Source organism: Dermacentor variabilis, chromosome 9 (genome assembly GCF_050947875.1).
Source record: "Dermacentor variabilis isolate Ectoservices chromosome 9, ASM5094787v1, whole genome shotgun sequence".
In the NCBI taxonomy this organism is placed as follows: Eukaryota; Metazoa; Arthropoda; class Arachnida; order Ixodida; family Ixodidae; genus Dermacentor; species Dermacentor variabilis.
This window is the reverse complement of record NC_134576.1, coordinates 102286097-102299381: the sequence shown is the minus strand read 5'-3', so window position 1 is coordinate 102299381 and position 13285 is coordinate 102286097. Positions and strand designations below refer to the sequence as shown.

The 13285-nt window shown below is 45.7% G+C and overlaps 1 protein-coding gene across 3 annotated transcripts in view; it reads right to left on the bottom strand.

Moving 5' to 3' along the window:
* The window catches only part of cora (erythrocyte membrane protein band 4.1 like coracle), a 58963-nt gene that overhangs the window by 21796 nt on the left and 23882 nt on the right, over positions 1-13285 (bottom strand). For all 3 annotated transcript variants that reach the window (XM_075668881.1, XM_075668880.1, XM_075668882.1), the window contains exons 9-12: positions 8666-8763; positions 7024-7196; positions 6153-6337; positions 1676-1792 (exon numbers count right to left, since the gene is read on the bottom strand). In XM_075668881.1, the coding sequence (XP_075524996.1) occupies positions 1676-1792; positions 6153-6337; positions 7024-7196; positions 8666-8763 (573 nt within the window). The remainder of the gene's footprint in view (positions 1-1675; positions 1793-6152; positions 6338-7023; positions 7197-8665; positions 8764-13285) is intronic.

Here is a 13285-nt window from a genome sequence, read left to right as displayed (position 1 = left end):
TACAAACTTAAATAGTGAATTTCTGTTTATTAGCCGATTATGCATTTCAATTTCTTGTGCAAGTAATGTCCACTTCTTCAAGAAGACCAGTTCGTAGACTAGAATTGTGCTATCGGCCGTAGGCAACTTAAAAAAACTTCGAAAGTGTTTGCTCAAACACTCGGTATATGGACTCGCCCTTAAAAATGCAGATTTTCAGTGTCGTTTCTGTTCCCTTTGTGTTCCCGCACCTAGCTGCAAGTTTCCATTAGGAACGTCCATCTAAAGAATGAAATGCGGCAGTGTACTATAGCTCTTTCAAAACAGCGCCCAGTTCCGATCACCTGTCATTTTGAAACTGCAAGCCCACAGCCGCCATTTTTTTATCAAGAGCCTGCGATATATTTTACTACCAGCGGGACATAACTGTATTCTGCGCAAGAGAGCGAAGCACTCTAGATGACTAGAAGCGTACCCTTCGGAAACTGCCGTGGCATGCCGTCATTCTGCAAAGGGCCCTGACGTCATGGTCTCGGCATTACGACTGCGCATTTGCCACACAATAACCGTAAAATTACGTTATTTACGTTGCCTTGGTTGAAAAAATTTCGCCGTTCGAAAGGCAGAACATTACCACGAACCGTTATCATCACCAATCGGCAACACGTAAACGAAATGCTGCTGAACCCTGATCTCCTGTTAATGGCATAGTAACTGCCAACCCCTTAAAACAAGTCGTGGCGGCTAGCACATGGCGCAGCATTATCGCCGACTCGGGCCGTGCGTGTTTTGACAGTAACGACAGGAATGCTTGAGCTGCCGTTGATCCCATGGTGGAAGGACATAGGGGGTTGTTCCAAATTCTTGAAATAGGTGTAATGCTCGTGGTTCTATATGGATAACTGTGTAAAAAAAGAAGAGTGCCACAGTTGCGACATCCCTTATCGCACCAGCGTATGCACCGGTGCACGCCCCGCGCCATGCTGTTTATGCTCTGTGCCTCCTCTCTGGAGGTGTGCCTTGAAAGCAAGTGACCTTCTTCACGGCTTCCGAATGCATGCGTGGTGGTCTTGAAGGCCACATCAGTCGCAGTCGGACTAGGGCGGCACGCGCGCTGCTGCGCACCCATTTTGGTCGCAATTCCATGCTTCAGTACTTTGCGTTCACCCTCTTTTTTCTTTTTACTGTGATTGAGTTCGAAAAGTTTGTTATAACAGTGCGCCGATCTAAAAAAAAATTTTTGTTGTACCTGGAAGCAGTTTCAATAGGCACAGTCAGAAAATCGTAAGTGCATTGAAATGTCGTCGTTATAACTGATAGATCGTCATATCTGGGATTGTTATAAGTGGGTTTAACTGTTTTGAAAACGAGCATCATTTCCCAATTGAATTGCAAATCAATGGTCCCCTAATGCAAAGCAGTATCACACAGTGCCCAGAAACCATCTCAAGATTACTCAAAAGCTAGAAAACTTGCGTTGGATTCCCTGTCACCGATACCCAAACTGCACTGAATTCATTTGCAGAAATCGCCATTCGTGCTCATGTGCAAATTATTCCCACCAAAACGCTACCACCACAACACCAGCTAAGAACCCATCATTCCCACGCAAGAAAGGTGACGAAGACGATAAAAAATTAACGCACAAAGAAGGCACTCAGAGAAAACAGAAAGAAAGAGGGTGCTGCTTACTGACCCCGTCTTCATGGAGGGGACTCCTGTCTTCAGGCGTCTTTGCCTCTTGGCTGAGGCGCTGGTCCTTCTTGATGTCCATTGGCAACATGACGGCCACGCCACCGACAGGGATAGTCCTCTGCACGCATTGAAAGAAAGAACTGGCTGTTTATAGTTCAGTAAAAGAAAAGAGAGAGAGAGAGAGACAAAAATTCCTGCTGGCCACAATATCTGACTGCGGTGACTGACACATGAACAGGGGTCAGCAGAGTGGGTATGGGAGCAGTGAACAGGGAAGGAGCTAAGGAGATAAAATAGACTATTTACATATTGTATACAAACCTCAAGGCTAAATTAAAATGTTCGTCTTAGTTTACGTGTGAACCAACATTACACATTGAATGTGCTTGCATATTTAACCATTCGTTTACTTAATGCATACACCAGACGTCAATGAGCAAACGAGTTTTCTAAAAACCCGCAAGGGAGATGCAGTTTTTTTGAAAGAAAAATAAATTGGAAGTCCACAAATGCATCATCGACTTGCAATAAACACACCTATGAGTTCTACAGGAAGAAAGTGTTGCATGCTTACTAGTGCAAAAAGCTTAGGCAGAGGTTAAAGATATCAAGAACAAATGCTAGCGTTTGTCCTTTACGTCTTTAGCCTGTGTCTAAGCATTTTGTGCTATGAAACATGCATTTCAACAAAAAATTAACTAGCCCAGCTTATTACACTTAAGAGCTTTGCAGTTGATAAAAATTTTGTGCAATAACTAATTTTAGTGAAAAGAAAAACACACACACATTGTGAGAATTCGTGCTTGTTGGTTAACAGGAGGTGTTAAGCCATTTGTGTTTGTAATTTAATGTTGCCCTCTGACTTTATAATGTTAAGAGTAACTGCTACAGATCACTGACTAGCCCGAATGCACACACTGCTAATGTGTATAATCTCATACTGGTCTGGGATTGAATGCAGCATCAGTAGGGCAGTTGTTCGACCAGCTCAGCTATCCAGGCAGCCAGAAAATGGCGTCAAGAGGGTGAACAGATCGACCACTCAAAATGTAGGAGTGTTGATTAGGCACATCAATGCAAGGACAAATGAACTGACAAATCGAAACATGCAAGCTGTGATTAAACTCATTTGTTCAGTCATTAAACTCATTTGCTTAATGTTATCTTTGTAGATGCTTTTTTTTTTCTCCTCCCCCATGTGTGTGTCATAGTACTCAAGCCATAACTTCAGTGATGTGCCAACTAGCCAAAAGAAAATAACTTTATAATACAGTCGCCGACCGTTTATTCGGACCTCACGGGGACTGCGAAAATGTCCGAATAAACAGGTGTCCGAAAAAGCAGATTAAGAAAAAAAAAATGAAATCGTTTATTTCCACGCACTTATTCGGGCTCGGCAGTAGCCTTGGAAGAAATCGTGAATGCGCCGTTGCACGCTGTTCCGTTTACGCGCAATCAGATAGGTCTGAATCTCGGAGAGGGTCGTACGGTCACTATTGGCGGCTGAAAGCACAGTCACTGCTTGTACACGCTCCACATGCGACGGCAGCATAGCACATGGTGCGTCATCTTCCGACTCGGACTCATCGTCCGGCGGTGCAGCAGAAACCTAACGAATGATCTTGCCGTCGTCGAGTTCTGCGCATGTCAATACAGCAGTGTCAGCACCTATAAAACTGTCAAATGAGACGGTGTCCAGAATCACAATGCCACCACTGCGCAGGTCTCGGCAGAACATTTTCCGCGTCAGTAGGGAGCACATCGGAAGGCGACAAATCTTAGGCCTCCCGGCACCCGCTTGCCGGCATTCCCCAGCGCAGTCTGCGCAGGCACTGTCGGCGCCATTAGACCCTTGACGCGATGTTTACGTATGCCGCGTTGGATCACCGAAACCTCGACACAGCACACAAAGCAAACACCACCGTGCCGACACCAGTCGCACAAACGAAAAACGCGGCCTGCTCCCAGCGTCTTGCGCGAGGAAACAAATCAGCTGCTGGATTGTCTTGACATGGCTTACTAAGCTGAAACCGGAACTGCTGCAGAGCCGCTCTATCTAACCAGGCAGAAACGATGATGATGAGCGGGGATTTCTAGTAGCGCCACTTCGTGGGGCAGCAAGGAAGCTCCGTTCAAAACAAAAATGGCGTTCAGCAAGTCGAACCATGCACCGGTCAGAGTCGGTGCATGGTGCTCTCGACCGAGTTAGCTAAAGGAGTGTCCGAAAAATCAGACGAGAGGTTGCAAGGTGTCCGAACTTTCGGCAGTTGTTACACATTATGGTCTATGGGGAGAATGGCGGTGCCGCGAAGCTGACCGAATAATCGGGCATGTCCGAATTTTTGGAGTCCGGAAAATCGGTCGGCGACTGTAAATATTTAATCCCGGAGATTAGCAATGAATGAACTGCCTGCCTTCCCATCTTCACTGCGACAACCAAGAAATTTAAGACTGCTTTTCACAAAGCCATGTTTAAATATTGTTAATGAACTTGCAGCTATTATCTATTCACTGCGTAATATCTGTATATCCCAACTCTTTGCTATAATTCTCTTGGGAGTTGGAAGTATGCTTAATAACCGTATGAACGCATGTAATTGATGGACTTATTACTCTTTTTTTCATATTTGAGGGCCAATTTTCAGGGTGCAGCCCCCACAAGCAATGCGGAATATTTTTTTTTCTTTCATGTAAGAACAACATACCAGTTAGCAAACAATAGGTGTTCATCGTGGATTGAATCACCTACTATGCTCGATCGTCGCCACTTGCCAAGTTCTCCAACTACAAGCCGGTGCTGTGTACTGGTGCGCGGCACTTCATCTGACGGAGAGGGCCTTCCTTTTCGAAAATCTTTGTACCCAGCCGACGCTAGCTTGGAAGTTTTCGCGCGGTATGCTTTTTTGCACACGCCAAGGCTCGAGCTTCCACATGCACCATGTGGTCGTCAACACAGGGCCGTTGTTCCGCACTTCCAACACATAGTAGAGGGACTCTTCTTCCAGTTAAGGAAACTTGCATGGCTTGGGGGGCCTCGGAAAACACACCTTTTGCTACCCAACTTTTTAGACACATTATACCTCGTGGTTGGTACATCATGGCCTTAGCTCCTTATGCGCCATGAAACTCGATGACAACAACAACACCTTTTGCAGCTTGTGCTTCCCACTGTATCCTTCCGATTGCACCATCGTTAAAACCACTTCTCATCCACGTAGAATTTTCTGCCTGCCACATGCTTGCCGTGTTCTAGAGCAAACTCTGCGACTTTCAACTCAAACCCAGCTGTGTAGCTATAGGGTGCTTGCCCATCAAGCTAAAATCGTGACAATCAGCGGCAACTCAGGGGGGGAAAAAAAGCAAAAGGCACACCAAAGTCAAACAACGGACAAAGCCGGAGCTGATGATCGTGATGCCAACAGCCAATATGGATAGCGCGAGTCTGCGGAGGAGGAAGAGAAGCTGAAGCCCTAAATGTTGCATTCTCACGTGCCATCTGTCGGCTGCGCCTGAAACCTCCCTCACACACACGTGTTTTAAAGGCTAGAAGCACGTGGGTGGTTGAAAGGGTAGGTACAGTGCTTACATAATTTCTTTTTTCAAATATTTTGACAATACGAAGTACAGTGATTACACACCCATTTATAGATTAAATAAATAAATATGTAAATGTTCCCATGTTTCAAGCTTCCCATTGAGTTGCCCCTTCTTAGTCAGCTTGGTAAATGAATGGCCTGGAAAGGCGGTAGGGCCGTATTCGATCGCTAGTTCAAAACAAATTTTTTTTTTTGTAATTATCAAGCTTTCCTTTCAAGACACCTAGATTTGTAGAGTTGTACTACATTCACGTGTATGCACAGTTTTTGTTCCATACAAAACACCTGTACCATTCAAACACACAGCAAAAAATCATGAGCCATTCCACTCTGTCAATGTGGTTGACCAGTGAAGCTGTTTAGCACACAACACGAGGGTGACACATAATTTTGAACAAAGTTACGAACTCATTTACTGTCTTGACAGGTGGTCAAGGTGACGAAAGGTACACACACTCATTTATTGTCTTGATCGGTGGACATTATTTCACTCGCAACTGCAATCACATTCTTTGATAATGTCAAATCAATACACGTACACCGCTGGATGGTTGAGCCGTATCGGTCTGGCATCGCAAGGGATGTGTCTGCAACACGGAATGCATAAACCGTTCCCTTTTCGGTACCGATGCATCCACGTTGAAATCACAGACAAGAACAACAGGGGTAGTGTCATCGCAGCTAATTCACACAAAGTGAGTAACCCTGAACCTTACGAAAATATGAGTCACTGCATTTTTTGCTTGCTTAGGAGGTATGAGCCACTGCTCACGAGGGTATGAGTCATTGATGATGACAGTGAAACCTACGCAATTTATTTTTTTCTTCCCTATGTCAGCTGCGAGCAAGCAACCTGGAACTACTGCCAGGGCCACCACCCACCTTTGTCTCCTTCTTAGGCGGTGTCTCGGTGGTAGGGCTCGCCGACTGCTCAGGCGTGGCCTTGGTGGCAAATCGAGGGACGTCGGCCGATGCAGTCTCCTCGCTAGGCGAGCGGCGAAGGGCCCCCGTCAGCGTGTGCCGTTTGCTCTCCTCCGAGGCTGCCGGTCGTGGTGGGTACGTCAGGGCTGCGCCAGTAAGGAAAAGGTGCCACTTAGCGTCCCTGATGGTGAATTCCACCGGCTGATCCGAGAGCAGCTGACTGAATCAGTGAGCAAGCACTTGGGGATTTCACAGATCCAAATCTGCTAGTGAAAAAAGAAAGCACTCCTTGCCAAGCCCCTGTTCCAGTTACAGTTTCAGTTTGCCAGTTTGCCACAAATGGGCAATCCTGGAAGTGGTATCCAACTTCCAATGAATTGAAGCTTTTATGGTTATTGAGGCACCAGAGTAACGTCAGTACTGTCACTACTACCGGTCACTGCTTAAACTGCAGTTCAAGTCCCACATGAGCAGGCAATAAAAGCCACGTCTTAAAAAGTATAATGTTGCACGCTCGTGATTACAACTCTAAAAGTCAGACAGCATCTTCATCTCAGTAGGTAAAAATGTGCGCCTTCAAAGTTCCAAACGAATCCATGCACCCTTTTTGTACCTTGTAAACATCTTGCTCTTTACGATAACAAGACCTAGTAAAATTAACTTCACAACCAGGTTATTTGAGATTTGATAACCCAACCACTGAAGTTCTACCACCAACCTATCAAAGATTAGATGACCCGACCACTGAAGTTACATCACAGAACATAGCAGCTCATAATGTGGCTTTAAATAAAATAAGCACCTTCGATTTTATATGCGTTTCGGTACTCACTTTGTGAAGAGAAGCGTTTGTTGCTGCGTGTCCGCTCGAAGTGGGGCGGCGGACGGTCGATGCGGGCACTTGCCTGCCTCGTCTGGTACTGGGTTCGGCCGGAGTACCGGAACTTGGAGCCAAACCGTGGAAGGAACAGCCGGGGCTTCACCGCGGGCTCGGGTGACATGAGTCTGTTGCACGAACACAAATAAAAGAAGTTTTTTTTTTTTTCATTTGCACTAAGCCAAATAAATAATGATGCTTTTTCACCCCAAAAAGGCCACATCGTCCTCACACAAACACATACTACAACCACCGAGTAAAGCTTCCATCATCAAGAGGGCAGTTCCCCGAACTGTTTCAGAAAAGCTGGGTCTGCATAACCATCCCTGCAATACTGATCTCGTTCAGAAATTGATCCGTAAAGCCACCAACACATCTTATGGTGAGACTTTGTGGTTGCTGAAAATACAGCCAGTCCTCTGAACCACTTTATATAAACAGTGCAGTGCACTGTTAGAGGGAATGCTCCATTGCACGGATCTCACTTTGCTGGTGCCCCAGCTGCAAGTGCTGGCTGTAGCAGTGTCAATGAACCGCACAGCTGCTTGGAAAGATGCCAGCACAACCAACCACAAGTCGCCTGCTGCAAGCCTGGTGAAAGTACACTTGACTGAGGGAAAAATTTGCCTGTAATCTGCACTCATGTGTTCCCATTAACAGCGGGCTGCACTGTACCTGCTGAAGGACTAATGCCACTGCGTTAGAAACTATGAGTGTACATAATTTGTTGACGTCACACAGCGCTAGAAACGGAATGCAAGGACCGGAAGACAACCAACACACAAATACTGCGCTCTACGAACAGAAGAGTCAAGAAGGCATCGCTTGCATTGAGCGTGCCTTGTCTGGCACCGTGAGCAGTGCTTGGCCATGGCTTCCAGTAACACCCCAGTCAACAGGTGTGCAAAGAAAGAAAGTTAAATTTGTACAGCGTGTTACATACAGTGTGTACGTAACACACTGTACATAACTAGCATAACACACTGTGCATGTAACACATTGTGTACGGTGTGTTATGAGGGGTGCGGCAGTGGTGGGCACCGGAACAGCTTTGACCAGCTGGGATTTTTTTTTTTACATGCACCTAGTACACAAGCATTCAAGCAATTCTGCACTCTGCCCTCATTGAAATATGGCTGCTGTGGCCTCGATTCAAGCTCATGACTTCAAGCACAGCAGCAGAAAGCCATGACCACTGAGTCGCCTTGGTGGGTAGCCAACATCTTGTATGACAAGCATGCAAAGGAACAACAAAAAAATTTTTAAATTAAATTCCGGGGTTTTATGAACCAAAACCAACATCCAATTAGAGGCATGTCAAAGCGGAGGCCTCCGGATTAGTTTTATCCACCTGGTGCACATTAGAAATTAACGTGCACCTAACCCTAACAAACACACAAGCGTCCTTGCATTCGCCTCCATCGAAGCGTGCGCTACTTCGGTTAGAAGTAGAACCCACGGCCTCGAGCGTAGCAGCACAACGCCGTAGCCACTGGGCTACGACGGTCAAGGTTAAAAAGTTCGTAAATGCCAAAAGTTCATAACGCACTGTTGCCACGTCCAACAGTGTCACGTGGCCTTAGTATTGGCCGCTCACCTGAAGAAAGTGTGATGCTCTACGCAGACCTTCCAGAGCCGCTTCGCTGCTTTGTGGTTGGCCAACTTGAACCCTATGGTGCTCTCAAATTGCTCGAACTGTGAAAAAAAAAAAGAAAGAAGAAGCATCAGTGCATTCATCCACAGGCCATCATCCTCGGCCAATTTGAATTTCACTATTGGACGAAAGCACCCCCCCCCCCCCCCCCGCAAAATCTTCGATTACTCCTTTTCTGCATTGGCAAACCTTGTCCTATGCCTGAAAATCTAATCTCAATAATCAATTTAATCTTGGGATGCACTTTACTGCCCATTCCAATCCCTTTGAAACCGTTATGCTATTCTGATAGACCTATCGTGCATTATGCTATCATGTATTATGCTCGTAATACACAGTATGACGGACAGCGCATTTGATTTCAAATTAATCACTCAGGCTACTGTATTTGTGGGATTTTGCTGATAAATGCTCCCTGACAAGATTTTAGACTCGGGAAACACCTTTCTTTTTTCTACCTCTGGTAAATGAACTTCCCGTAAATAAATTTTCCGATCCAATAAAGTTTTACGGAAACGAAGTGGCTGAGTTATACCAAGGCTCGACTGCGTCACAAACACTGTTGTGCTAGTGAGTGACACCAGTGCGGTGCAATTGTGCAATGGGCCACACGATGCAAAAATATTGCTACGGAACAGTATTTGCGATGACAAAGAGGCGAGCAGGGTGAAGACGACGACGAGGAGAGGCTAGCGCGGGCTGTTCCCTCTTGGCCAAGTGTACAGTTAAACCTCGTTAATTCGAACTCGGTTTATTCGAAATCCCGCGTAATTCAAAGGTTTTAGGCGGTCCCAACAGTTTTGCATGCAAATTTTGCCGGATAATTTGAACAGCCAGCGTGCCCAAATCCGGATAATACGTCAGTTTAAACTATGGCCTCCGTGATCCGCAACAACAAAAATTTGGTAGTGACTACAGTGACGGGGCCCCGTACTTTAACATCAGCACTACAGGGATGGGGCCTGTCACTTTAACGACAACACTGTAGCGACGGGGCCGTCACTGTAACGGTGTCGGTATAGGGGGCGAGGACTTACGGAGTCACCATCTGTCGGAAGCGCCTCACTTCCATAGTCTGAGGGATAATGCGACGCGTTCCGCATAGGTTTGGCTATCGGCACTAAGTAAACATACTACGCGGGAGCTCTCCTGGACATTTTTGCAAGTATTCTTGAAATGACAGAAGCACCTTACCTTTAAAATAATAATCTTGGACAAACAGAAGGCACAGAATGGTTTACAGACGCTATCTCTTTACCTACTACGTACGGTAAGCTGGGACACTGCGTGCGGCCGCCACAATCGATTGCCCCGAATTGGTTTCTTGCGTTAGAGGTAGCAATCACTGAGAGTAAACTATGTAAAATATGTTCTCCTAGTGGGCCATCTGTGTAACCAAATGGAGCATCACGGAATGAAGCTTCAATGCAGCGATCACACGGGTTCGCAGTGACCGACTGCGCGTCTGCATGCATGTCCGCGCACAATGTTTCACTTTCGCTGCGAGAGTGTTTTCGCACCATGCCGTGAGCTTTATGCCACAGTATATGAGCATTTGACTGTACGCAAGCAACCATTGTTGCATGTACACTATCAGAGCTGTTCAAAAATAATTTCGTTATAGCTAGGGACTTCGATGTCTATATGGCGACTTGTGCAGTGCCGTCGCGTTGATTCAGTGTTTTCTTTTTCTTTTCTTCTAAAGTCTTCGAAGCTTCAATATCATTATTTCTCAAGTAGCATCACACTGGATGCTTATTGGTCTTCTAAGCGAGCAATTACCAGCTGCTTCTTTTTCTTAATCCAGTACAGTGTTCATTGTCTGGTGCTACACAAGCATCAACGTATACCGTGCCTTTTTTTAATGCGCTTTGTACCGTTCCCTTTCCATTCCAGTAAACTTTCTTTCTTTCTTTCTTTCTTATCATCATCATAGGTGTTACAGTGCATACGCAAAAGACTGCTGGACCCAATAGCCGCAGGCTAATGGATGGGTCCGGATGCGAAATATAGTACACATTTGGTACAAGCATGGGGGATCAATGCAGAGGATGAATGCAACACATTAGCGCATTAAAAACAGGAAAAAAAAAAGGAATTTTTTTACAGCAAGCATAAAAATTATCACCAGTTACATAAATTATCAAACTACAAAGAAAAGAACACCAAGCAAGATTACAGGCCCTAAATCAGTGGTTTATAGCTAATAAATATGATTGTAATGCTTTACCGAAATTTTGTGCTTTTCTTGGGGGGAGGGGGGGGGGTGTATGTTGTTCCATGTCTCCAAAGGCTATCAGGAGACACAAGATTGTTGAAAAAGAAATTAAGTCGCCCCTGAGAAAGTTCCTTCAGCAGTTCTGGACGACAGAGTTGAGATAGGTGAAATCCGGAACTATTTCACCGATGATGGGTGGGCCGCGCTCACAGCAACAATTACTCAGAAGCGTACCGTATTTACACGATTGTAAGTCGACCCCTTTTTTAAAATTTGAAAGTCTGAAGTTGGGGGGTCGACTTACAATCGAAACCAAAACATGGCCCCGCCAAAAAAAAAGCGATACCAATGAGAGCTACAACGTAGTTACAATTTTATGTTTGCTCTATGGTCCTACCCGTATCTTTTCGCTATCCCGCGTGTTTGTTTGCTTTTCGGAAGGGTTTTTCAACATTTTTGAGAGTCTTACAGTGCATGCAATACTCATGGGGGGTGTCGATAGTTGATGGAAGCGCCGCTATTCCCATTTGCGGCGGCACGCTTAGAACGGCGGCGCTTGCGGGGAGCATCGGTAGTTCATGGAAGAGCAGACACCGTTCGCGGGTTTCTCTTTCTCTGTTTAAAGGCATTGGTTTGACCAACTTTTTGACGCGCTCCACTTGACTGCCGGCTACGTGCTACTTATATGCTTCCCCAGTCGTCATGAGTGCTGCAGGCCCACTAAGCTTTCGGCACTCGTTCACCAGCAGCGTTCAAGAGGGCTGCCATCCTTTACGCCGAAGAAACAAATCACTGCGCTGCGGTCCGCAATTTCTACGTTTCTAAACGGGTGGTGCGAGAGTGGCGACTGCAGCGAAGCGAAATTTTCACCCTGTGGCGGCAAGTGAGAAATTTCCCACGTGCCGAAGTCTGGACGCTTTCCGGAGCTGTAGGCTAAGCTTGCGGCAGCGTCGCTGAAATGCGTGATCGGTCCCTGCCAGTGAAGTGTGACGTGGTCATGAAACAAGCCCGGACCTTCGCCTTAATTTTAAGGTTCTGCTCCGCCGTGAGTACGAGTGGCTGGCGGCAGAAGACTGCGAAATTACGCCAACCGGACCTGTCAAAAGAGCCTCCCTGACAGCTGCGTGTGATTGGGTGCATTTGGCGTGGGCTGCTGTTCTGCAAGATGTCCTGGTGCGGTCGTTTGCCAAATTTGAAATTTCGCTGGACCACGACGCGCTGTGGGACCGCAGCAACGATGACGATGGCAGCACTAGTGAAGACGAGTAGTCCAGTGACCATGTCAGCTACTAATAAATTTTCGTTATCAAATGCGCCCTCGTTTTTTTTTTTTTTTTTCGGTCAAGCGATATGGGGGGGTCGACTTACATTCGAGTCGACTTACAATCGTGTAAATACGGTAATCATAGTTTGTGGACATGTAGTGCATGTCGGAAAAGGGTTCATGATAACGCCATTGGGTGTGACGCGTGCCTGAAATGGCTGCACTTTAAATGTGTGTCTGTCACATCTACGCCAAAAAGTAAGGTGTGGTTTTGTCGGAATTGTGAAATTTTCAAAATTATGCAAAGTATTCTCAATATGGGCGTGTTCAGATTACGTTAAACAAAGTCCCATTACCATTTTTTTTGTTTTCTATAGAATTTTATATGGGATGGGCGAATATGTTGACACAAAGGAATAACCCTTAGCTCTGCATGAAACGCTCTAGTTTTCTTGGGAAAACGTTTTATATGACAAGAAATGGAGCATGCTATTTTTGCGATTTCGCAAAGTTCCATGTCTGGGGCCCTCCTGCATGCACAATTTTTTTTGTCATGCTTGTGTATTTTCTCATGTAGGCTTAACAACTTGTATTGTTTCAAACACTAAGTAATATTTCTTTTGTTGTCTTCTTATTCTGGGAAAAATTCCTAAACATTTCTCCACGAACTACGCTCTATGAAGAAGCCACTTTTCAGCCTAACCTTCCCGCAAGATGTATCAAGATTTGATCACTGATCGCTGAGAAAATATTCATGCGCAAAAATGTATTGTGTATGCAGGAGGGCCCCAAACATGGAACTTAGCGAAATCGCAAAAACGCTGTTCTCCACCTTTCGTTGTATACGATCACAGTCATGGGACCTCGATTATCGTTCTTATATCAACATGTCCATATATATGTTCATATTTTTGTCATATGTCAATGTGGTTAAAGAGCTGGACCCCGCCACTATAGCGCAGATGTTAAAGTACCGGGCCCCGTCACTGTAGTCACTACCAAAAAATTTAGTGTGCCAGTCTCTGAGGCCAGTATAGTTGCCGGAGTGGCAGCCAGGCAGCACTTTAAATCAGCTTTCTGT